Source organism: Labeo rohita, chromosome 11, assembly GCF_022985175.1.
Source record: "Labeo rohita strain BAU-BD-2019 chromosome 11, IGBB_LRoh.1.0, whole genome shotgun sequence".
Lineage (NCBI taxonomy): Eukaryota > Metazoa > Chordata > Actinopteri > Cypriniformes > Cyprinidae > Labeo > Labeo rohita.
This window is the reverse complement of record NC_066879.1, coordinates 25,449,550-25,476,379: the sequence shown is the minus strand read 5'-3', so window position 1 is coordinate 25,476,379 and position 26,830 is coordinate 25,449,550. Positions and strand designations below refer to the sequence as shown.

General features: G+C 36.9%; 1 protein-coding gene across 3 annotated transcripts; it reads right to left on the bottom strand.

The window, feature by feature from the left end:
• myh7ba (myosin, heavy chain 7B, cardiac muscle, beta a) lies at positions 1-22,649 on the bottom strand. Of its 3 annotated transcripts, XM_051122546.1 has the most exons (42): positions 22,251-22,647; positions 21,881-21,984; positions 20,924-21,067; positions 20,173-20,329; positions 20,049-20,076; positions 19,728-19,824; positions 18,830-18,850; positions 18,650-18,742; positions 18,026-18,089; positions 17,824-17,922; positions 17,636-17,739; positions 17,412-17,550; positions 17,218-17,336; positions 16,839-16,988; positions 16,578-16,748; positions 16,292-16,471; positions 15,866-15,998; positions 15,702-15,778; positions 15,220-15,307; positions 14,908-15,025; positions 12,802-12,925; positions 12,536-12,672; positions 9,968-10,223; positions 8,404-8,646; positions 8,139-8,315; positions 7,916-8,061; positions 7,751-7,841; positions 7,279-7,668; positions 4,518-4,644; positions 4,272-4,390; positions 3,984-4,180; positions 3,553-3,902; positions 3,352-3,476; positions 2,408-2,523; positions 2,078-2,270; positions 1,783-1,986; positions 1,565-1,690; positions 1,315-1,485; positions 1,081-1,185; positions 892-987; positions 661-807; positions 1-563 (listed from the first exon to the last, which is right to left on the bottom strand). In XM_051122546.1, exons 1-42 carry the CDS (start codon positions 22,348-22,350, stop codon positions 552-554), a joined length of 5,838 nt encoding a protein of 1,945 aa, XP_050978503.1. In that variant the 5' UTR covers positions 22,351-22,647; the 3' UTR covers positions 1-551. The 3 variants fall into 3 exon arrangements, with proteins under 3 accessions (XP_050978503.1, XP_050978502.1, XP_050978504.1); XM_051122545.1 differs by having other exon boundaries at positions 16,578-16,988; positions 22,251-22,649; XM_051122547.1 differs by lacking the exons at positions 19,728-19,824; positions 20,173-20,329; positions 20,924-21,067; positions 21,881-21,984; positions 22,251-22,647 and having other exon boundaries at positions 20,049-20,067.
• Positions 22,650-26,830: the final 4,181 nt, after the last annotated feature.

Below are 26,830 nucleotides of genomic sequence, written 5' to 3'. Positions count from 1 at the left end.
TTTTAAAGGTATTCATTGTAAACACACATACACTTTAAACACGGCTCCTTTGTGCAAAGGACATTGTATATCCTCAAGAGAGTTTTAGGAGGGGCTGTGTTTTCTTTGAAAGTTTAAAATCAAAGACACATCATGAAATTGCAGTATACATGGTACAAATAAAGACTATATGAAATACAGATTTATCTAGTCTCAGCATAAAAGAGGTCTAAACATAAAAAGCTAGTTTTTATCCACCTTATTTTTCACGTAAGAGTGGGCACAGCCGTTTGAACATTTTATGTGCGAGGCAAATTTTAATTTTATTATCTTAATTATGAACGCAGTGGTTTGTAGTGAAAACTGTTGTAATGTACTTTTTTATTCTTCTAGCTATTTCCCTGTGGCGGCTTATGAACCTTAAGTCTTGCACATTCACAGAAAACAGTTTACTTGCGTATTGAAAAATAAGGTGGATATCTTTCTCTTAGCTTTAGGCATATGTTTATTTTATTTTCACACAAAACTGTTGCAGCTGTGGACTGTGATCATATATGAGAGGGCCTTCCTCTTCATTCTGCAAGCTAAAATGGGTAAAAACAAAGCTTAGTCATTATAGCATTAATAAAATAAATGAATGAAGTCCAGTAAGTTTAAATGCAATACACTTCAGCTACATGCCTTAGGACTAGCTTTGCTACCCGGGTCTCTGGTCCGGGTACGTAGTTTATTCACTTGAGACTCTGCAATGTCGGCTCGTTCCTCAGCGTCATCCAGCTCATGCTGGATCTTCTTGTACTTGGTCAAGTTGGTATTAGCTTGTTCCTCCTACAATACAATCAGCAGGACCCATCAGGGATGTTGTTTAAGTATACATGAGGTATAGCATGTTAAGGTTATTTGAAAACTCACAGCCTCCTCTGCTTGTCTCTTGTAGGTCTTAACTTTGGCCTGCAGCTTGTCTATGAGCTCCTGCAGGCGAGCCATGTTCTTCCTATCCTCCTCAGTCTGTAGAAACAGCAGGTGGTGCCACAGAGTTTATTTTTCCAGAATAGTGCAGCCATACAGTACAATCTAAACTGAATTTGATGGAGTTTGTACCTGGTAGGTGAGCTCCTTGATCCTTCGCTCATATTTGCGAACTCCCTTCTGGAATTCATTGCTTTTCTTCTGCTCAGATTCCAGCTCGTTCTCCAGGTCTCTCACCTTAATGAAAGCAAAGTTAAAAGTTGACTTTATATTAAACACACAAGGCATCACCAAAGTCACTCAGGTTTTTCATGCAGCATTATTTTATTGACATATGCTATATATTACAAACGTCATCCTGCATACCCTGCTTTCCAGTTTCTGGATTTGTTTCTTGCCTCCTTTTAGAGCGATCTGCTCGGCCTCATCCAGCCGCATCTGCAGATCTTTGATGGTCTGCTCCATGTTCTTCTTCATTCGTTCCAGGTGAGCGCTGGTGTCCTGCTCTTTCTTGAGCTCTTCTGCCATCATGGCAGCCTGCATGTTGAAAGCATCATATTAAATTTCCTAAACACAATATTTAACAAAAAACATCCTCTCGATGTAAAGAACTCACATCAGTGATGGCCTTTTTGGCTTTTTCTTCTGCATTTCGGCACTCCTGCACAGCATCATCTACCTCGGTAGACAACGTGGAGATATCACTTTCCAACTTTTTCTTTTGATTGAGCAGGGACGTGTTCTGGGGAGGCAAAAAGAATTATGGAAAATGACTGTGCGTTTTTGTCATCAATGCTCGGAAGAGCAAAGTTAGATGGAAAGTCGGGCCATTACCTGGGAATGCAGTAGGTTGACCCTCTCCGTGGTTTCCAGGAGCTCAAACTCAGCCAGTTTGCGGGCACGCTCGTTCTGCTCCAGCTGGCTTCTCAGTTCTTCAACCTCAGCAGTCAGGAGGTTGTTCCTGCGCTCAGTAACGGCAGCCTGTTCCTTCAGTTCTTCATTTTGGTGAATAGTCTCATCCAGCTCTATCTGAAGGTCCTTTAATTTAGAAGAAGCGGTTTCATATTAGTTGCTTTGAAAATACTCCCAATACTATGTTTGCTATAATAAAAGTAACATTTGGATTTACCTTAATCTGTGTTTGCAGGTTGCGGACCATTTTTTGCGACTCAGTGGCCGAGCGATTTGCATGGTTCAGCTGAACCTCCATTTCATTCAGGTCGCCCTCCATCTTCTTCTTCAACCTGATGGCTTCATTACGGGATTTTGCTTCTGCATCCAGGGTGGTTTGCATGGACTCTATGGCACGCTGATGGTTACGGCTAGAGAAGTTAAAGGTGGGTAAATTAGTTCGAAGCCTTGTAGTATAAACAATAGTGATGAGTATAGAGTAACATAATGGTTTAATAATCTTCAGTCCTCATCACTAGTCAAGATTCTCTCATTAAGTAGAACTCACCGGAGATTGTCGATTTCCTCATCTTTCTCAGTCAACTTCCTGTCAATGTCTGCTTTGAACTGGTTGAGCTCCAGCTGTATACGTAGAGTCTTACTCTCCTCGTGCTCCAGAGTTCCCTGACACAAAAATAAAATTTTAATGAGAGAGTCCAAGTCCTAAAGTCTGTTTTGGTGTGATATTATTCAATATACTATGGGCTAGTTTTATAAACTTTTTTGCATTTTCAAGAAAATGTATACATTTTTAATTTTATCGTCCATAGACAGCAACGTAACTGAAATGTTTAAGGCCCAGAAAGGTAGTAAGATTATTGTTAAAATTGTCAATGTGACATCAGTGATTCAACCATAATTTTATGAAGCTACGAGATTGTACTTTTTGTGTGCAATGAAACAAAAATAGCGACTTTATTCAACAAAATCTTGTCTTCTGTGTCAGTTTCCGATGCATTCACAACAGGACCATGCACTGACAAACTGACATTTGTTGAATAAAGTCCTTTTTTTTTTTTTTTTTTTTTTTGTAGCTTTATAAAATTACGGTTGAACCACTGATGTCGCATGGACAATTTTAATGATGTCTTTACTAACTTTCTGGGCCTTGAACGTGTCAGTTGCGGTCTATGCAGGGTCAGGAAGCGCTCGGATTTCATGAAAAATATCTTAATTTGTGTTCCGAAGATGAACAAAGGTCTCACAGGTTTGGAACGACATGAGAGTGAGTAATTAATGACAGAATTTTTGGGTAAATTGTTCCTTTAAGTCATTATTTAAATAAAAGTATTAGAGGTTTTACTTGAATCAAGCCATTTTTAATACATGCAAAAAAGACCTAACAGGAAATTTACCGCTCTGTCTTTAATCATATTTTCTCCTTTTGACATTAATGACGTAGTGTGTGTTATTCAAGTATATTTTTTGGTGAAACATAAATGTGAATCATACTTCAGCTTCCTCCAGGGCTGCTTGAATTTCCGTCTTCTCCAGGTCTAAGCCCTTCTTGATCTTCTCAAGTTCATGAATGGTCTTGCTGCCCTGGCTTATTTGGTCATTCAAGTCAGAAATCTCCTCTGTTAGAAACAAGGAAAGTATTGATAAGTCACATTTTTTTGGTCTCTATTCATAATCCATAAAGTTCAAACATACCCTGTAGATTTTTATTCTCCCTTTTGATGGTCTCCAGATGGTCCAGAGCCTCCTCATAAGAGTTCTTGAGCTTAAACAGCTCTGTGCTCAGATTTCGAGACTCTTTCTGTGAAGACTCCAGCTCAGACTGACACTCCTCGTACTTCTGCTTCCATTCTGCCAGAATCTTGTCAAATTGCCTCTGCTTCTTATCCAGGGCAGCGGCGGCTGCATTGGAGCGCTCCAGATCTACTACGAGATCCTCAATCTCCGACTGTAGCCGATGTTTGGTCTTTTCTAGTGAGGAGCACTTCGCATTCGATGCCTCGACTTGTTCCTCAGCCTCTTGGAGGCGCGTGGCCAACTTCTTCCTGTCAATTTGTGGAATTTAATGATTCGGTTCTAGATCTAATGAAACTGGTCTTTATTTCCTGTCTAGTCCACACACTTACTTTGCTTCCTCGAGTTCCTCTGTCTTCTGTATGGCATCTGTCTCATACTTGGTCCTCCATTGGGCGACTTCGGCATTGGCCTTGGACAGTGCGCGCTGCAGCTCAGATTTGCCCTCTTGCTCTTCATCATACTGCTCCCTCAGTAGATCACAGTCATGCCTGGATGATTGTAGGGTATGTGCCAAGGCATTCTTTGACTGAAAGGAACAGATGCCATAGATAAATCAAAAATATAAATTTGTTCCACGTAAAAGCCGAAACAGCGTTAAGCAGTGTTGTTTCTCTTACTTTGGTTTCTTCATCTAGCTGTTTCTTGAGCTCCTCAATGTTTTGGCTGAGGGAGTTCTTGGTGCGCTGCAGTTGAGACACCAGAGATTCACGTTCCTCCAGCTTTCTGCCCAGCTCAGCTGTATTATGGAAAAATGATGTAAAGAAGGCCAGCAGTTAGTAAGGATATTAGCCATCTCAAACCAGTGCATAAACGTCTCAGGGGTTCTTGTTAGGTCTTAATTTGCTTAGGTAGTTTGTTTGTACCGCTTTCAGCTTGAGCCCGGGCTCGCTGTGTGTTGGTGTCACTTAGTTGTCTTTGGAGCTCCTCCACTTTGGCTTTTGACTCATTCATCTGGTCCTCATAGAGGCGACATGTCTTCTCAGTGGCAGCCTGTAATATTTTCATAAGATTAATAAAATTGTATGTATATGTGTGCGCTGGAAATCGAAAACTGTTTTACTACTTATGTGTGTTTCCTACCATATATATGAATATTATTAATATTATTATATATTAATTTTATCAAGGCTGTATGGTTATTTTATGATGTGCAGATGTGGTGTGTATGGAATACAGTGTCAGGATGTCTTTTTTATGACTGTACCTAAAGTTCAGTCTGAAATGGGTATTAAGGCTTTTAGGTTTTCTGCACCATTTTATTGGAACAATCTTCAGTTATTTTATAGCAATTTTAATTAAAAATTTTAGAAAATTTTAAATAATTGTTACAATTAAGGGATATGAATCTTTTGATTTAAATTGTTTTAAATTATGGTCTCTTAAGCCTTATTTATTTGTTAGATAATGAATTAGGTAAAGGTTATAAAAAAAGGAACGAGAATGAAAGAAGTAACAGTATGAAGAAACAATAAAAATATAAATAAATCTCCATATTGGAAATTAGAGCACTTTCTGAAACAAATGTGCCATCTGGTTCCTTATGTATATACAGTAGTTTAAAAAAATGTTATGCAGATTCGGTACCAGTCTTACAGGCTAAGTAATAATGCACAACTGTACTGTCTATTTAAGTACAACAAAGATTGTACTATTGTGATAACTTTTATTATTTTGTTATAATATTGTTACCATAATTGATGTTGTTAATTGTAATATAATATTGTAAGAATAAATTAGATTTCATTGTTTTTAAATTATTGTTATATTTTTATTCATTTATTTTAATTGTTGTTTATATATATATATATATATATATATTAATATATTAATTTTGTATTATATGTCTGGTTAATGTATCTAATTGTTGTGTATATTTACTGTTGGTACCATTTTTTGTAAGAAATTGGTGAAACTAATGCAATAAAAATCTAAATATATTTAAAAAAACATTACTAAAACAGAACGTACATATATATTATGCATCTCAACTAAATATGTGACCCTGGACCACAAAACCAGTCATAAGGGTCAATTTTTCAAAACTGAGATTTATACATCATCTAAAAGCTAGAAGCTAGAATAAATAAGCTTTCCATTGATGTATGGTTTGTTAAAATAGGACAATATTTGGCCGAGATATAGCTATTTGAACATCTGGAATCTGAGGGTGCAAAAAATTAAAATATTGAGAAAATCACCTTTAAAGTTGTCCAAATGAAGTTCTTAATAATGCATATTACTAATCAAAAATTAAGTTTTAATATATTTACAGTAGGAATTTTACGAAATATCTCCATGGAACATGATTCTTACTTAATTTCCTAATGATTTTTGGCATAAAAGCAAATCAATAATTTTGACCCATACAGTGTATTTTAGACTATTGCTACAAATATACCCCAGCGACTTAAGACTGGTTTTGTGGTCCAGGGTCACATATACTTTATTCTAATTTATTGCTTACAAGTATTGCAGGTAACGCACAGACAAACATCTTAAAGTTAATCATTTTCACTTGTATTTTTGTCATTTTTATTAGTTTTTTTAAACATTTCTTTAATGTCTATAGTTTTTTAATTCTCAGTTTTAGTTATTTTAGCATATTAGGTTAAACTAAATGAAAATGAGAGATGTTACTTTGACTACATTGAACTGGCTGAAATAAAATATATTTTGTTAATGTTTAAAAAAAAACGAAACAAAGAAAGATAATGCATTAGGTATCATAAACTAACCATTAATATCTATTTTCACAGCATTTGTTAATCTAGGTTAATGTTAATTCAATGATGTACTTGTTGCTTTTTGTTCATTCATGTCTGTTCATAATAAATTCAATTACGTTAATTTAACTTATTTAATCTGAATTGTATAAATGTTTAGAATTGAAAATTAATCGATATTAATAAAAGCATTAAAAAATATTGTTCTTTGTAAATTATACCTTATGCTTATGTGCCCTAGTGAAAAATAAATATACTAAAATGTATTTAAAATGCATTTATTTCATGCTAGGCATACTACAAATATATTTACATATTATGTACTTAATAAAAATGCCATTGTACTTATAGTATACTAAAATGGTATATTTAAAGTCTGCTAAATTGGAACAACTAATTTTGTACTTAATGCACTTTAATGGTAAAAGTAGTGCTGATGTCCAACTAAAGATATAGTATATTTGATTGTGCTAAAGTGGAGCTATTGCAAGTATACTTTAGGTACACTTTAAATATTTTGCATTTAAAGACCGATATTATTTAAAGATCATACAATAGTGACACTAAAACATATTTTAGGCTTAATATTAAGAAATGTGCATTGTGCACAAGAAGTACTCTGAATAAAGTTTAATTACAGTTTTTAAATCAGTAAGAGACAAATATCAGTAATTATGTTCATAGATTTGAACTATACTTAGTATAAAACAAATGCATTTTAAATTACTTTTTTACTTTTAACCTTATTGTATAAAACATATTTGATAATAGTATATGCAAATTCCAGCCAACTAAAAAGATACAAACCTTAGCTCAACTGAATTCAGTTTTAAAGTCAACGCTAAATTAATGCCAGTTAAATTAGATCAGAATGTGGTGCAACATGGATCATATTTTCCACCTTGCTCTTTGCCAGCTGCTCTAAATTGGAGGTGAGGTCATCTGCCTCCATCTTGGCCTCACTTCTCTCCTTCTCCAACTTCTGTTTGACCCGCTGAAGGCTGTCAATTTGCTCACTGAGTTCAGCCACGCTGTCCGCATGCTTTTTGCGCAGTGCGGCAGTCATAGCCTCATGGTGCAACATGGCCTCCTCAAGGTCGCGACGCAGTTTGAGAAAATCTGCCTCGCGCTTCTTATTCATCTCGATTTGGACTGAGGTGGCACCTCCGGCTTCCTCGAGGCGCTCGCTGAGCTCCTCAAGCTCTTTGGATGCGTCGCATCGCTGTTTCTCCATCTTCGCTCGGGCGGAACGCTCTGCTTCCAGTTCCTCTTCAAGCTCCTCAATACGAGCCTAAAATGCAATGAAAGACTGAATGAATATATGTTCTGAATGAGACATAAACATACAAATCAAGTAATCCAGACTGACTCGCCTGCAATTCTTTGATCTTCTTTTGAAGCTGGATGATTAGCACTTGCTCATCTTCAATTTTCGAACTGATCTGGTTCATTTCAAAATCTTTCCTAAAAAAGACAGACAATTTAAGAACAGAAGTTTTTTATTTCACAGCATCCTGACATGTGGTCATTTTTTTTACTTTTTCAGCTTTTCCTCTAATTGCTGCTTGTCGTTTTCAAGGTCCATGACAGACTCCATGGCCAGCTTCAGATCGCCCTCCAGCTTGCGTTTGGCCCGTTCCAGGTCCATTCGCATTTTCTTCTCCTGTTCCAAGGACCCCTCCAACTAAAACGGGATTATAGTGTATTAGCGGTTCCTGATTTATTCTTATGTTTGGTCCTGTTAACATTTATCCAACTTACATCATCTACTTGTTGCTCCAACTTGGCTTTGGCCTTAGTCAGAGTGTTGACCTTGTCTTCCTCCGTCTGCAAGTCATCCAAGGTCTGCTGGTGACTCTCCTGTAGGGCCTTCTTCTCTTTAGTGAGCTTCAGGATAGTTTCATCCAAAGCTGCCATCTCCTCTATCAGATTCTTCACCTATGAAAAGGACTTTAATTAGTTTAACAGACTTCACAGTGGCTCAACATCAAAGTTTGAGCTTTATTTTTCTTCAGAATGGGCTCACCTTGTTTTCAGTGGCATGCTTCTCCTTCTCCACCTTGGCCAATGTGATCTCCAGATCATCAATGTCCTTTTTTAGCTCAGCACACTCATCCTCTAGCTTGCGTTTTTTTGCAAGAATGGTGGCGTTCATCTCCTCTTCGTCTTCCAGGCGTTCGGCCATCTCCTTTACTTTGGCTTCAAGTTGAATCTTGGTCTTGATGAGCAGGTCACAACGGTCTTCTGCATCTGCCAGGTTATCCTGCTCCTGTAGAGCGATAAGAAAAGAAATTCAAGCATTTTCACATTTTAACATGTACAATTAATTTTATTCTTTTTGGACTATTTCATAAAATCACTAAAACCCTATAAAACTGTAGATCCTTTTCATCATTTTCTTTCCCTTAAAGAAACACTCCACTTTTTTTGAAAATAGGCTCATTTTCCAACTCCCCCTAGAGTAAAACAGTTGAGTTTTACCATTTTCGAATCCATTCAGCCAATCTCCGGGTCCGGTGGTAGCACTTTTAGCATAGCTTGGCATAGATAATTGAATCCGATTAGACCGTTAGCATCTCACTCAAAAATGACCGAAGAGTTTCAATATTTTTCCTATTTAAAACTTGACTCTTCTGTAGTTACATCATGTACAAAGATGAAAAATGAAAAGTTGCGATTTTCTAGGTCGACATGGCTGTCAGTCTTAGTACACGATGTAACTACAGAGTGAAGTTTTAAATAGGAAAAATATTGTCATTATATATGGTCATTTTTGAGGGAGATGCTATCGTCCTAATCGGATTCAATTATCTATGCTAAGCTATGTTAAAAGTGCTACCGCCAGACCAGGAGATCAGCTGAATGGATTCGAAAACGGTAAAACTCAGCTGTTTAACTCTAGGGGGAGTTGGACAATGAGCCTATTTTCAAAAAAAAAAAAAAGTGGAGTGTTCCTTTAAACCTAAATAGATCATTTAGATTACGGATCATGACAAAATTAGTGATTTGGAGAAGAAAGGTATTTTTATACTTTGTGCATTCAGTTTTTTTCTTTTAATATAAAAATGTATCTTGCACATTAGTCTTTCTGCTATGCCACTGCAGAAAACTTTGTACTTTGTCATTGAGGAATAACAAAATGTAGTACTGTAACTTAGGGCTGTCACTAACAATTATTTTGGTAATTGAGTAATTAAATATATAATATTTTTGTAGTAATAAAAATAGACCTAATCGAACAATAGCCTTTAAAATGAATACAGTACTGTGTACAGTACTGTCAAATACATGTATAATAGCCATGAGGCGATAATAATTTGTTCAAATAAAGTATCAAAAGCAAATATATCATGCAGCCCTGGAAAATGGTCTGATAATGCGTTTCTCGGATTCTCATACGTGGAATGCGCCACTACCGGTATTTTGCCAGTTACTCAACACGAGCAAAATGCAATCAGGGATTTTGTAAAATTGATTACTCAAATTGAATCGAGGAATCATGACACCCCTACCATAGCGTTTTTGTGGCATTTATGAGCACACCGTACGTTTTCCACTTGAACTGCAAACTGATATTGTATGATACTCACTGCCTGAAGCTGCAGGGAAAGGTCATTCTTCTCTTGGATCAGGCTGACCTGTTTCTCTTCCAGTTCCTTACGTTTGGCCTCAGATTTCTCTAGTGCCTCCTTTAGCTTCAGGAACTCCTCTTTTAGAGCTGCCAGCTCTTTTTCTGTGGCGGCACTCCTCAGCAGGGGCTTGATTTTGAAGAAGAGTTTCATCCACGGCCAGTTCTTCACGGTGTTGAAAGCCCGGATATTCCACTGGATGATCATCAGAGCCTCCCTAATGACAAGAGTTAGGCATTATCAGTCTCTTTAATGCATGTTAGTCCACTTAGTGGCCATCTTGGTGATACAAGTATAACTCCTGTATACTTGAATGGGGCAATTTTGCTTCTTTATGTCAAATTATGCTGAAATACTGAAATTTTTAGGCTGGTCCAGTTACATCTTGTTACATCTTCTTTACACAAAAAGGCTGGGCTTTCATTCTTACAGCTGACATATTGAGTGTGAGTATTTTTCTCATTTAGTTCCCTAAAAATAAAATTTTGTTTTAGTTTTAGAATTGCAGATTCTCATTTTTTGTTATTGTAAAACACATATTTTTCAGTCTTATAATTCATCCATATTTAACTATAAAAACAAACTACTAATGCATTAGTGTTACACTTTACAATAAGGTTCATTAGTAACGTTAGTTAACAACTTTAGTTAACATAAACTAAGAATGAACAATACTTGTACAGCATTTATTTATTATTCCTAGTCAATGTTAATTTCAACATTTACTAATGTATTATTCAAATCAAAAGCTGTGCTTGTTAACATTAGGTAATGCACTGTGATTTAACATGAACCTAAACTGATCAACTGTGATATCATTAACTAACATTAACAAAGAAGGAATACTGTAATAAATGTATTGTTCATTGTTCATTCATTTTAGTTAATACATTAACACTAACTAGTGGAATAACACTACAATAAGGTTCATTAGTTAACATTAGTTAACTACATTAGTTAACTTAGTTCATCTATGAATGAACAACACTTCTACAGCATTTATTAATCTTAGTTAATGTTAATTTTAGCATTTATTAACTAAGCATTATTAAAATCACAAGTTGTGTTTGTTAACATTAGCCTAGTTAATGCACTATGCACTAACATGAAACAGTGAGCAGCTGTATTTTTATTAACTAGCATTGACAAAGATGAATAAATAGTGTAATAAATGTATTGTTCATTCATGTTAGTTAATACAGTAACTAATGTTAAAAAATTACACCTTATTGTAAATTGTTTATTGAATGAGTTTTTTTATATTTCCAATTTTGGAAATTTTAATTTAATTTTTCAGTTTTAGCTGAGTTAAGTACTTCACTTAAAACTTATTTTTAATTCAGTTGCCAAGCCAATTTTGCTAATGTTCTATCATCTATATTTAATTTCTCGTAATTTGAGCTTTATTTCAGTTAGTGAAAATGATTTGAATAGTTTTAGTTAACAATAACAACACAGATCATGGGAAAACTGCGTCGCCCTCATATGACCCACTGGCTCACGTCCATGAATGCATGAAACGAGGCTCATTTTAGTTAGTCTATTACTGGGGTGACTTTCAGATGTCATGCGCTTGCTTTCACAGTACTGTCGTTGTATGTTAGCGGATAACGGCAGAGAATTCTGTCTGATCAAATAGCTGCCATGCATCTGTGCTCCAGGCCACCCAAAAGGTGAAGTGTCTAATATTTATTTAGAAACCGAGGCCTTCTGTGGACCACCGGCTTTAATCCTTTGCCAGTCTGCAGATATGCTTTCAATGTGGTCCTTTAGAGGCACAGGCGCCTTGGCAAAACAGGCCTTTGAGCAGGGGGCTGGCCTGTATTTTTAGTGGGGAGTGGGGTGAGCAGCTGCCATGTGACCTACTGGGCTTCTGGGCTTTGAGGACACCGTCTGCATTGTCTAATAAGGGGAAGGGCGGAGGTCATGAATATGGGCATGGAGAACCTCACAGAGAGTGTCGGAACATATGAAAGGTCTTGGCCACACATGGCCAATGCACACATGGACAAATGCATGTCTGAAGACACACGCCTCACACACTCCATCCACATGGCCTCAAAATACCTCTCATATGTTGAGGGTTGAGAGATATCATGTGACAACAGCTTGTTGCTAACTTTATTAGGAGTGAACCTGTTGGATATTGGTATAGTTTGTGAATATTTGTGTGGGACGGCATCATTTCAGAGAATATGGAGAATATAAGCATACAGAAGCCTGTTGTTCCATGCAAGTGGATTGAGACCAGGTGAGGGCTGTTAATAGAATAACTCTGTGTTTGCATTTACAGTTGTTTGGTGAAATTTTTACGGCAAAATTGAGTAATTTCAATAGGAATACGCATGATTAGGAATTTCGCAGGGCGAAACATTTCCCCATGCAGAGGTTCAAGTTGGTCATGTGAATTTGTTGCACTGACCAACATGTACGGGATGTGACTGTATATATTATACTTATATTCAGAAAAGTCTATATACAGTGGCCCCAATTTTTAAGAAAGATGTTTTACATAGAATCATGTATTACTTTCTCTCCGTCATCTTCTTCAGCTCCATCCTCATGAGCTTGCCACGGCTGGCGGCCTGCAGCAGAGTTAGAACTTTAGCCAGACGCTCGTCCCTCATCTCCTCCAGGTGTCCCAGCAGACCAGCTTTAAAGAACACCTGTAATGCAGAGACACAGACGGCTTGATTTAGCCCATTTTGTCTTGTGTACAGAGTTCAACCTGTGATTGATGTCCAATTGCTTGAGGCTGAAAGCAAAAACCTTTTACTGGCTGAAGTCTGACTTGCCTTAGTATGTCCAAATCTATACTGATTATGGTCGATATCCAGTGAAGCCAGAAGTTTCTCTGCAGCCTTCCTGCTGTCCACAAACTTGTCATCAGGGATAGCGTGAGGATTCAGAATGCGATACCTGTGAATAGGAGGAATATCGACATCCTGATGGTTTATTTCATTATCATCTAAACTGTATTGCAACATAGTGTTCACTGTTGTTCCGGGTTTAACTGATGTAGAGAAATTTGTACTATTTATCAACTGGCTTATTATCAAGCTGACTTCTTAGACAAAAGAGTGAAGGTTAAAGGTGAAGTGTGCAATTGCACTATGTTAAAATACTTAAAATGTCACAGTTTATTGTGAGGAAAACAGCTTTAATCAGTCATTCATACATTAATTTCCATAAAAGATACAGACAGTTGTGGCTCTGTGGAGTTTTTCGGAAATAATTCAATCAACTAATCAAAATTAAATCATTTATTTAAACAATATGATCCAAATTCTGGCCTCATCACCTTTTTGGAAACAATTATTATTTTAGCGTGTAGCGTTAAAACCCTATTATAATTGTTAGAATGGCCATGGATCAACAAACTCCACATAAAACTTTTTAAAGATCATTGGACACCAAACTGTAAGTCGTACAGACTTGAAACTTGGAGGGTTAGTAGTACTCACACCGCCGACAACATCACCAAGCCTCGCCCCAATCAGCTTGATGGGGCGCTACAGTATTAAGAAGTACAAAATCGCTCATAACTCCTAAACCGTCAGTCACAGGCTCAAGTGTCGTTGGAATCCTTGGCTCACGCCGGACAAAACGCATGCCTGAGATTTGATCGTGAGCCTTGCGATATTTTCCGGTATTTTGGATTTTTTTTTTAAAAACCTACTTCTGCATACTAGTCCTAGGTTTTTCACCCGATTGGAACTAAACCAGTGCAAAAAGATTCTCTGGAGAGTGAATATCAGAGAGTAATAACTTAAAAAAAAAAAAGCTGAACTTTTAACTCACTGCTGCAAAGGGACGCCAGAACGTTTAAAAGGGCAAGGCCACTTTTAGTAAACTGCCTATAACTCCTGACTGGAATGAGGTATCTTTGCCAAACTCAGAACACCTATGTAAGAGCTCACTCTAAGGTCACAGGAAAAAAAATCGCGGAGCTTTGCCACTTGGTGGTGCTATAAATAAATGGTTATAACTACGCAACCATTTGTCCTATCAAGATTAAAATCACTGTGCATGGTCGTGGTCCAAAGTGCCACAAGTGTCTATAACGACATTTGCGTATCTTGGGCGATGACGTTTGAGCACCTATTAGACAAGGTAACGGAGGTCGATTGGATTTTGCTATTGCATCGATATTGCATTTTTAAAGGGTGTAGACAACTGTACATTGTGCGGTTTTCAGCACATGCATGCAATATTCATATCATATGATAGAACTCCTTATTCCGGACAAATCGTTTGTTAAATGATTGAGAAGATGTACAAAAAAACTACTTTTGCGAACTAGCCCTAGGTTTTTCACTCATCTGGAAAAAAACACTCCAGTAGAATTCTCTGGACTGTCTAGGTCAGTAATTATCAAAAAAATGTTGAAAGCTATAACGGGGTCGTTTCGAAAAGGGGCCTGTCCAAATTTACCCAAAATCCTATAAAGCCTAAAGAAAAACTTCATAAAACTGGGTAAACGCATGCGACAGGTGATTCTAAACAAGCATACAGTCATAAACGCTAAAAAAAAACCCCATCATATTCCTATGGAAAATTACCTGTGTTTGCCAAAAAAAATTTAATCATTGATTTAGGGAGTTACAGGCTTGCTAAACAATATCTAATATCTTTTTCCATATTTGCTTAAATGCCTTAAAGTGCTTGAACGCCGATAATCGCTGCTTGAAGCTCTATTTATTTTTGCCACTAGCACCCCAGAAATAACACAGTTCACCTTTAACTGTGTTGATATCTTTAAAATTCATTCTTTTTTAAGAGCAAATCATTACATCGATTAAAAAAACATGTTCTTTGCCAAGATTTTAATTTGAGGTCATTGTGCAGTTTTTGACGTACTCAGTATATACATAAAGTATGTCAATAGTAGCTCTTCTCACCGTTGTTTGAAATCAGCATACAGAATTCTGTTAGGAAATCCCTTCCTGCAAATGCGAATGCCCTCCAGGACTCCATTACAGCGCAACTGGTGCAGCACCAGGAAAGCATCCATGATCCCTGCAAATCAGATGAAAATGTGATGGAAGTTAAATACAGTATTTGCACTGAGGTTTTGCAGCTTAGATATTCCTAAATTGATGTTTTAGTGTAAAACTAGGCTGTGAAATAGTTAGATGCTCAGAAATAGTGATTTTCATCATAATCCTGTTTGTTTGGATGTACCAAAATACTTAGTAGTTAGTGCTCAGCACCTGGTGTTTTGGTCTCATTGGGGATGATGCAGCGCACAAAATGGGGCTGAGTGCACCGCAAGTTCGTCATCAGCTTGTTGAGATTCTCCTGCAGTTGCAAAAGCAACAATCAATCACACAATCAAGAGACAAAACGGTCATAAACTCCTGCTGTACAGCAGTTCATAACATTTTACACTGCACAAATCATAAAAGATATGCAAAAGTGTCCTTCTCCAACACATTGTCAGGTTCTAGACTTACCCTGAGTTGCTGATGTCCTCTGTGGACACAGAGCAGGAGCCAGCACAGACTTAAAGTGATGTTCATGTGTCATTTCTCTAAACATCACTGCAAGTCTTAACTGCCTCCGTCTCAGTACTGAAGAGTTTTGAGCTTTTCTTGTTTTAATGACCATGAGTTATTATGTCTGTTTAATATCAGGTAATACTAACTAATTTGCACCTAGTGCAAATAGCAGTAGGGTCTAGTTATATTCCTACCTTGTGTAGCTGTGACACTGTCTGGAAGGAAGCAGCCTTTTTCCTCTTCTCCTTTCCGACTGGTTTTGTTTCAGAGGCTAAAAGAAAAAAGTTGTATTTAGAAGTATTTTATGGTTTGGAAAAGAATTGTGGCATATTTCAGACAGATAGTGTGGTATATTTACCTGAGTCTGAGCTAACATAGTTCTCATACAGACTAGCCAGGAGCTTGCTAGCTGATTTCTGGAAACAAGCTACCACCGTTTCATTCAGTGGGTCTTTGTTTTTGTCTAACCAACCAATAATATTGTATGGCACCTGAAATTCAGATCAGATTCAGATTCAAATATTTAAAAACAGCTTTAAACCAACCTAAGGTGGTAAACTGGATCCCCAGCCTAGCCTGGCTAAACTGTTTTCATGGTTTTAGATGGCAGTTTTGAACTTGCCAGAGTGGAAGACTAGCTTAAACCAGCTAAAACCAGCAAACTGACTGGCTTAAGTTGTTTTTCATTACAAGAATAGCACCAAGAATAATCTAAAATGCATCATATGTCAAATGCTACCTAAGTGACCTTTAAATTTAGTCTCTATTATTGGTAGAAACTCACCACTCCTGCATAGTGCACTAGCTCAAAATGAGCCTCATATTTTCTCTTCTTGTCAGGCCTTGGCTTTTGGAAATTGGCAGACTTGCCAAGGTGATTGTCAAACAGCTTAGCCTTGAAGCTGTTGTCAGTAGCTTTAGGGAACATGCACTCCTCTTCAAGGATGGACATAATTCCTAAGGGCTAACGAAATGAAGACAGCTCATAAGTGTGCAATTACATTTTTAGCAAAATCCAAAGTTTTTTTCCAAATTTGTTCCTTTATCTTATTGTTTCAACTGGAAAAAACCTTTTCAATGAGGTCAATGCAGGCTTGGAGGTCAAGCCCAAAGTCGATAAAGGTCCACTCAATGCCCTCCCGTTTGTACTCCTCTTGTTCCAGGATGAACATGTGGTGGTTGAAAAACTGTTGCAGTTTCTCATTGGTGAAGTTGATGCAGAGCTGCTCGAAGCTGTTGAGCTGTTGAGAGAATCCACATGACAGATGCACAAGTGTGAATGCCAACGGAAATCTAGATAAGTGCGGTGTGGAATTTCGAGAGTCACTCACCTCAAAGATCTCAAAGCCGGCGATGTCCAGCACTCCGATAAAGAACTGGCGTGGCAGAACGGTGTAGAGCGTCCTATTTATACGCCCCACCAACCACTTGAACATGCGGTCATAAGTGGCTTTGGCCAGAGCTCCCACAGCATAGTTAACCTGGTGGAGTCACACAATGTGTGTGGAGCACATGAAGATCACAGCTGTCACTCACATAGATTTCAACAGTTGCCTGGATACCAGGCAGATTTCTTAGGCTGCTTTATTCCTTGTATCTTAGCAGATCAACAGTAAATGTCAACGGTTTCAACACGCATTATTGTTTGGATAGCAAAATTAATTCTGTTTTTTTTTTCTGTAGCCACATGATTTTGGGAACACTTCTCACCTGTTCGACATTCTGTCCTTTAACCACATACTCATTGCCCACCTTCACTCTAGGGTGCAAAAGACCCTTTATAAGGTCAGCTGAGCTGACACCCATCAGATAGGAGGCCTTATCAGCACCTGGAAGGAACATTTTATTTAAGTTTTGCACTTTCACTCTAACACTGAGAAGCCAGGTACTAGTTTTTCACTCACTTTCAGTGCCATCGGTCTCAGCCTGCTCCTCCCTCTGCTTCTGTTTGAATTTCATGTTCCCAAAGTGCATGATGGCCCCTACTATTTTATAGCAGCCATACTTTTCTTCCGGAATGAAGCCAAGGATGTCCATGGCATGCTGAAGGGGAACGAAAATTATTTTGGAGGTAATTTACTTTTTAATTCGGTCTTTGTAGATGATGAGAAATGTTTTTAAAGCTTACATCAGTAGCCATAAGCTCCTGCCCGTCATCCAAATTCTCCACCGTTGTCACTCCTTGGGAGCAAAAATGGTAGTCGTAGGGGTTTGAGGAGACCAGGAGCATGTCTGAAATCCACATGGAAAAATACATTTTCTAAATTAATAACAGGCCAATAAAATACTGTTGCACTATTGTAGCATTTATCATACCAAGATGTTCAGGCTTCTTTTGTGACATGATCTGGTAATAGATGTGGTAACTTCGCTCTCCAGGTTGCTGAAATATCACTCTGGATTTTTCCAGAAGATCTATAGAAATAATGCGAAAAATCACTGCACTGTCTAGTTTCGTGAACGTTTTGGAATGACATGACCTGGAAGGCCATCATCAATCTTTGAACCATTTACTCACATATATCAATGTCAGCCGAAGCCAGTTTCCCTGTTGGTCCGAAATGGATCCTGATGAACTTACCCTATAGAGGGATTTAAGGAAATACAGAACAAGAATGTAAATTAGTTTTTTCAAGATGCATATGGTTGTACACCAGATGTGACCCTCCACCACAAAACCAGTAGCATGGGTATAGCTGTATCAATAGCCATCAATACATTGTATTGGTCAAAATGATCGACTTTTCTTTTACGACAAAAATCATTAAGATATTAAGTATTAATGTTCCATGAAGATATTTTGTAAATTTCCTACTGTAAATATATCAAAACTAAATTTTTGATTAGTAATATGCATTGCTAAGAACTTAATTTGGACAACTTTATAGGCGATTTTCTCAATATTTTGAATTTTTCACACCCTCAGATTCCAGATTTTTAAATATTTGTATCTCAGCCAAATATTATCCTACAAACAATACATCAACGGAAAGCTTATTTATTCAGTTTTCAGATGATGTATAAATCTCAATTTAAAAAAAAATGACCCTTATTACTGGTTTTGTGGTTTAATATTAAGGTATTTACACGTATACAAGAGAACTTAAACTCAGAAGCTACAATGTTGGTGCTAAATACTCACAAAACGGGACGAGTTGTCGTTCCTCAATGTCTTGGCATTTCCAAAAGCCTCCATTGCAGGATTAGCTTCAATAATCTGGTCCTCTAAAGTACCCTGAGAAAAGTAATTTTATAATTGAGTTTTCAAACTTTATTTGTTGCAGTTTATACACTGTGCCTCCACATGTGAAGATATACTCACCCCTGTTTTAGTGGCAGGGCCCTTAAAACAAAAACAACAACAACAAATAAGGATTGTTTTTTGTAAAAGAGGACATATTTCTCAGCTTCTGATTTGGTACTATTATTTTATTCTATTTAATATTTATTTTTTCCTATATATATATATATATATATATATATATATATATATATATATATATATATATATATATATATATTAAATTAAGTACTTATTTACAATTAAATACTGTTAAACAATTGTTTTAAAGTATTGTATTATGCTTGTTAATAACGGGTGTCATCAAAATAGTTAAAACTAATTTAAAATGAATTTGTATTATATCTGGAAATGCTAATTCATAAATGAACATGGATTAAGAATGGAAAAAATGGAGTAACATTTTGTTAGCTCACATCAAATACAACAAAAATACAAAGTATTTAACAGTCACACCCTATGATAATCAGAGAAAAAAATATTCCATGAATAAGGGATTTAAAAATGGAGACAAAAGAAGACAAAAAGAAAAAAAATTAAATCAAGGTAACTGAAAGAGGTTCACAGAAAAACTTTAAGAACAAGGAAGAAAAAAATGCAGGAGATGATGTGCTGGGGTTAAGCTAGACACATGGAATCAGGTTCACCCCACAAAAACATTTGGGAAAATTAGCAAAAAGATATATGCAAATGGAAGGGATAGTCAAACCTCAGTCTAGATGTCCATAACAGTTCACTTCATAGAAAAACAAGTTACAGTACATAGCACTAATGTAAAAGTGTGCCGGACACCTAGATGAGGAGCGACCTCACAATGAAAATGACAAACACTTGTCAGCATGAGAGGTAAAAAAAAAAAAGCTGATTGAAAAAGAAGAGGGAGATGATTTGAGGGAAACCGAGAGAGCTTGTTTCTTACTCCTTTTTTAGACGATGCCTCACCCAGAGCCGCTACTATGGCAAAATACTGAATTACACGTTTCGTGTTTACTGTTTTGCCAGCACCAGATTCTCCGCTACGAGTATCAAGAAATGATTTAATGATAAGGCATTTGAAAATCAAAAAAGAAAGAAAAATACCACAGCAAAGAACATTAGAAAAACAGTGCAACAAAAATCAAAAATTGGACATGTAATGTGAAAAGTTGTATTCTCAGAGGCTGAATTTTTCTTTCTCCACACTGAAAATGTCTCTCTCATCACAGCAATACAGAATGTGTAGAGATACGTCCAAACTTACGTGATTAGCATGGACTGATTCTCACGATCTGTAACAATAACACATTTGTTTCAGTTCATAACAGGCCTTTCCGAATTGGCTAAAGTGTGAAGTAAGACAAGCAGTCCTTTAATGTAATACTTACTGCGCAACATGTCATTGTAGGCATTGTCAGCGATGGAATAGATGTGAGGTGGAGCCTCGGAGCGGCGTTTGCCTTTGTAGGCAGCCACTACAGGGGCCGTGTAGACGGGAAGCCATTTGTATGGGTTCACGGTCACACAGAAGAGCCCAGAATACGTCTGCCGAGAGAAGATTTGACAAGATTAATCTCAGGTATCGCATCCAGTCAGGACAAATTGCACAATTCTTTAGGCCAGAGGTCTTTGATCTTTTTCCACCCTTGGTGGAGGGTTGTATTTTAAGCCTGGCACGTAATAACAAGTAGTGATGTATATACATCATTTGATATGATGCTTAAAGCCAAAAATAATCACTCTTCATATGAACAGAATCTGTACATTTGATTTTATTTGATTTTTGATTTTTGATTTTGGCATCAGCTTGGTCAAAATTAACTTTTTAATACAAAACTACTATTACTTTTCACATGTGCACAATCTGTTTAAACTCTCTTCAGGAAAACATGACTTCCCTCAGATGACTTTATGAGTACGTTGACTGTGGCAGTTATAAAGGACATGCCTCTAGGGAATTCACTTGTATTTGTCCCTTGGCAAAGGCAAGTGTTAAATTCATTACTGTGACTGTAAAGCTCTATGAATAGTGCCGCCCCTCTATGTTTAATGCTCCGGTCAGGTTATTTGTGGCATCAAAGATTAGTGAGAAAGGGCAGATCTTTTCTTTGCTTTGAGCTGTGATGTGATGGTACCAACATAGATCATCCAACTGCTGTAGCGCCTCCGCAGATTATAAAGCACTGAAGCTTCATTCAGGTGTGTGAGCATGGCCATGTCCTCTATCATGTCAAACTTCGGAGGGTTCATCTGTTGAATGTCATCCTCCTTCACAGTTAAACACTGCAGGATTTAAAGGCAATAAGTAGGGTCAGAGCAGGGTTGTAAATAACATGGGGCAGAAAAATACATCATTTAATATAATCCATTATTAAAGGGAACATTTGATTCTGATTGGTCATTCGCGCACTATTTTTATATCTTTAAATGACCAAACGCTCATGTCAACAAACCGGCGCTACTTTCATACCACTCCGCCGTCCTTGTCTTTTCATTCGAGCGGAGGTAAAAATAGTTCGTGGCGACATCTGGCGACGAAAACGATTACTACTACCGCTTTTAATGACAAATAGCTACAGTGGAAAGTATTATTTTAATTGTATAAGCTTGGTAAAAGTTAATAAACGGCTAGAAGGAAACCAAAACATTGATCAGAAAAACATCAAACCGGTAAGATAGTACAGAGTGGATGATAACAGCCAAGTTACGTTGCAAATGAACATGATAGTTAACTAGTTCATCGTTTAAAAACTAGCTAACTTGGATTGGAAATTAATATTGTTACTGCTGCTAAGGCCTGTAATTAAATGTTACGCGGTGTTTGTATTTTATGAGCTATAAAAACGTTAAACTAACGTTAATATACATGTAAAATAGTATAAACTCAAAACAATATTTCATGTTTGTCTTTATGTATTAATTTAATTAGGCTACCGCAATCGATATTATCTCAAAATCCTTTTTACAGCTTAATTTCATTAACTAAAATCTAAATCAGAAGCGCTATCTATTTATAATAAAGCAAAAGTTCGTTTATTTTCGCATATCCACAAAATATTAAATTCGGCTGAGCTTATATTTACTCAAAAGTCTTACCTTCCCGTCCTTGGTCTCAACGATGACTTTGTCACCATCAATCTCCCTGATTTCCACCTCAATGTACGCGTCCTTTTCATCTGGTATCCAAGCGCGTTTCTTTCCTGCGCACAAGGGGTCAGTGATCAATATCCAGGCGCCGACAATGTTTTTCGTTGGTTTGTCTGTTATAAATCCGATTTATCAATTGCAAATTTATCTCAGTATGCCCTTTGCAGTTTAAGAAGTTAAGAACCTAACATGCAAGTAGCCTACGAACACCTTAAAGTCGCCGCGTAAACAAGCTGGCAAGTATTTCAAAGATAGTTGAAGTGTTTGTGTCCGCGGTAGAAACATTTGTTGAAGTAAGTTGAAAATGTATTTCAAGTACCATCAAACGCCACGGTTTGCGCTGCCAAAATCTCCAGGTCGGATTTGCGCAAAAACGGAGCCGCTTCTCCAAACTCCTTCATATCCAACAGTCTCGACATGATGATAAATCCACCGCTTCCTTACTTACTGAAGGTAAAACTTTCCAAATACCTTGAAAGAAGACAAATATTTTAGTTTACACTTAAAATGAAATCAGTAAAAAGGAGAAAAATAAAAACCTAATATTATGTTGACGGAAAATAAATACAAATAAACTTAGGAATAATTGGAACTACAATGTAAGTATATAGGCTGTTCCATAAGGTATATTATATATATAAAACAAAGCATTTCATTATTGACAGAAAACAAGTTTCTAGTTTTAAGAAACTGGTTTGATGGCATTTTATGATTTATGTTATTATAGTAGCATTATAAACAAATGATCAACTAAATGAGTTAAGGTGTCCAGTCATAATTTGCTAACTGACCTTAACACGGACTGAATGGGTGGAGTGGCCAAACTCCTTTTATCATCTCCTCCAAGGTCACGGTTGCAGAAATTATCATGTGTCACCTCCTCCAGCGCCTATTGGTGCTTGCCGTGTGCCCAAATTGACACAAAAGGGCAAGCCGCATTTTTATCTTAACCCAAACCCAAGCTTAGTTATTTTTATGGCAGCATTATATTATGTAGTTTATGTATATTATTAAGTGGAGGGCACTGATTAGAGACCTGTCTATAGTGTTTTTTCCTTTCTTTTCCATTTTTTTTTTTTTTTTTTATTTAGTTACATTTAAATTTTCTACAAATAAATATAGCTATTATTAATCATTATTATAATTTATTTATTTTATTTTTTTGCTTTTTAACACCAATAACAACAGCAATCAAGACTACACCAATAAAAACAATTATTTAAATATTTTAATAAAATCGTAAAAAAAATTATATTTTAGTTGATTTAGTTTTTTAAATGTATTTATTTTCATTTTTGAATATTATTTTTACTACATATTTAAAACTTATGTACATTTCTCACTTCAAAATAAATACCTGTTATGTAAAAAGTTGAGTAATTTATGCAAGCAATTAAGTGAGGTATTAATTTATTTCTATTGGTAAAAAACCTGATTATTAAAATAATGTTTAGTGCTAATGTTGACATTATCAGCTCTGTAACTGTTGTAATCATAACAAGTGTGTACAATTATTCATAACTTAACACTTAACAGTTTTCAATGAAGGCATTAATTATTCAATTATTCAAAATGAACAAGCTTCTCCTTGAGGTTTTCTCAGTTAATTATTATTATTATTATTTTTCAGAGTTATATTTTGTTTTCAACGCCGACAATCATCTGAGCGGCTGTGGTGACTGTAAATTCCCCTGGTCCCTGCTTGGATAAAGGTTACAGAGACCCACTCAGCGGCAACAAGCAACACCCTTACCATTGGCTCTTTAACATCTCTTCAATAACTCGTCAACAATTCACTCCTCAACATACAGGACAAGTATTAGGTGAACATAATGGCCATGTGTTCAGTCTTCTCCCTTACTCTAATTGCCTGTTTGCGGAATCCTTTGTTGTAAACGCCAGTGGAGGGAGGCATTGTGTGTGTGTGGCCCGCAGTAGATGCAACCCTAGACAAAATTACTAAAGGGTCCCTTGTGTTCGACATGAGATGGGATGCTAAAAATATATGCCAATATAAGCCAAGATGCACTGCCCTTAATGATAATAGCAACATAATTGAGACGGAATGTCTTTCCAACATGAAAACATGCACAATTTTCTAACTAAGTAGTGAAATCAATACCAAATCAATAAATCCAAATCTGTCTCTAAATTTTGATTAAAGTGATATAAGGACTTGAGGAAAAAATGTATAATATAATAATAAAATTCTAAATTATAATAAATGTTATAAATAAATATTATTGTACATTAAATGTTAAAAAAATGAGTGAAAAATATAATTTAATATGATTCAATCAACAAGGCTCCATTAAGCTAACTGCACAAATGTTAAGCACAATCTCAAATATTTTTTTTAAGCTAGCAACTGTATGTGGCTTCAGGCCTTCTCACATAATAATTAATTCACACATCCACTGCCAACACACATTTTTGTTATTTGAAACGGCAGGTGTGGTGCAGAACTTTCCAGACAAATGCTAAAATAACAGGCCTAAATTCAGCTTATTATGCAGGCAGCCGCTGCTACTTTTCCACTATGGTGTCAGTGCAGTAATTGAGCGTGTTGGAGCGGAGCGCCTCTTTTTACACACCGGCCCCAGTGGATCTGACCTTGAAATCGGTGTCCTTGTATGTGGAAAAGGAGTAAAGAGTGTGGACCAAAAGGGGAGGGGGCTCATAGTGTCCCGATATAGACGAGAATACTCCATCCCTGCCTCATGCCAACGGCTGACATTCCGAACTAAGAGCAATAGACAAGGCCTATTGTTAAAGAAGGAGCACTGTTGCTCTGCTCATTGTTTGAGCAAGAATCGATTCAACAAAATGACACGTTTACAGAATGCAGACAGCATTACGAGCAACTTTGGAACCTGTTCCTGCTGTTATTGTTATCAAACCTCATAGCAATTTAGTGCAATAACTACAAATGATTGTCGCTGATGGAACTGCAGCTATCTTTTGGCAAAGCGTGGAGTGTTACATTGATGACGGCAACTTTCTTGCACTTTGGTTAGATATAGCCGACCAGTTGAAGGCTATTCTGGGACGCTTCATAAGTGTGGCAGCTGGGTTATGTACAGCCTCACTTGCAGGACTGCGCATAAAAAACGTTGACAGACAGATAAAACGTGAGAGATAGTGAAATCGGAGGGTGCCTGTAACATTTTAAATCTTATTATACATACGCAGGGTTTAGGGAGATTAAAATAGCTGTGAAATAACCACAGTAACTCAAGCTCAGAATGAGCCAGACTTTTGTGCATGTATATATTTATCTGCATATTTATCCGTTGTTGCGAAACGTAGAGTTAAGTCAGATCATCCTGATTGAAACAGGGATTCCTGGAATCAAAGTTGCAATTGCAGTTGGGTCACAGTTGTTTTAGATCATTGTGCAGCAAATGCCAGCAGGCTTAGAGACTGAAGTGGAGGGAGGTTGAGATTTACAGGCACACACACACTTTTAAGCGGGTAGAGCACCACACATACATATCTAATTTGTCATATAATACGTGATAATACAAATAAACACCCAGCCCTGCAAGTGTTAATAGAAAACTAGTAAAGCATGTTAGTGTTTCAAATAAAATAGTGCCGGTGTCCACCAACGCCCATTAAAGGAGAATTCGCTGGTGCCAGTTAGCAGGAGCCACTGTAAGCTAATCGTCCGCAAAACCTTTCAGCAACTGCGCTGAGTTTGTCGCGAGTCATCAGTCCATCCGATGGGAGACGGGAAAGCATATTGAGGAGACACGAGTTAATACCTCAGCTCTTTGGTAATCTCACTCAATACCCTACGCAGAGCCCAACACAAACACACAAACAGGCAATGAATGTATGAGTCAATTAGTCTTTTAGCAAGTGGGGGGTTAAGAGACTCTGCTCCTACCCCTGTGGCTTCAGACAATAGTCTGTCTTTCGGTGGGTTAAGTCATGGCCTTTGGCCCTAGCTGGGGATGCCAGCATCTTTAGCTGGTTTTCTATTTATGCCCTGTCACGGCATACCTTCGCTCGGCTATCTCACCGCCACGTGGCTTTATCTAAACCAATGCAGACAAGCGGTCGCACTTTGGGATATCGCAGCAATCCCCTGCCTCATTCCAGTAATGCATTAAGCGTCCCCAGGATACTTCATACTGATGCGCTGACGATCAGGTTCTTTTTGTCCTCCTTAATGGTGTTTTAATTTTACACACTTTAAGTCATGGAGGCCTTGAAAATGGATAATATTCAAAATTATTTTATAAAGCAGTGTTTTTTTGTTGTTTCATTAAGATTACTACACCAGGGGTTCAGGTTTTTATTTTTTGTTTTGTTTTTGTTTTTGCACCTGAAGGGCCCCCTAATATGATCATCTCCTTGCAAGGGACCCCCTCCTAAATGGTAGAGGCAGCTATATTTTCATGCATAAAGACCATTTTATACTGTGCGAAGAAAGTGTAATAGTACATTTATTTGATCCAAAATACAGCAAAAGCAGTAATATTGTGACATATTTCACTATTTAAAATAACCACTTTCTATTTGAATACAGTTTAAAATGTAATTCATTCCTGTGATCAAAGCTAAATTTTCAGCATCATTACTCCAGTCTTTAGTATTACATAATCCTTCAGAAGTCATTCTAATATGCTGATTCAGCTAGTCAGCTTGGAGCCAGTATAACTTTTTAAATAGAAATTAATACTTTTATTTAGCAAGGATGCTTTAAATTGATCAAAAATGATGATAAAGACATGTATAATATTACAAAAGATTTCTATTTCAGATGAATTCTGTTCTTCTGTACTTTCTATTCATCAAAGAAACCTAAAAAAATTCTACTTTCAACATAATAATAATAATAATAATAATAATAATGAATATTTTTTGAGCAGCAAATCAGAATATTAGAAT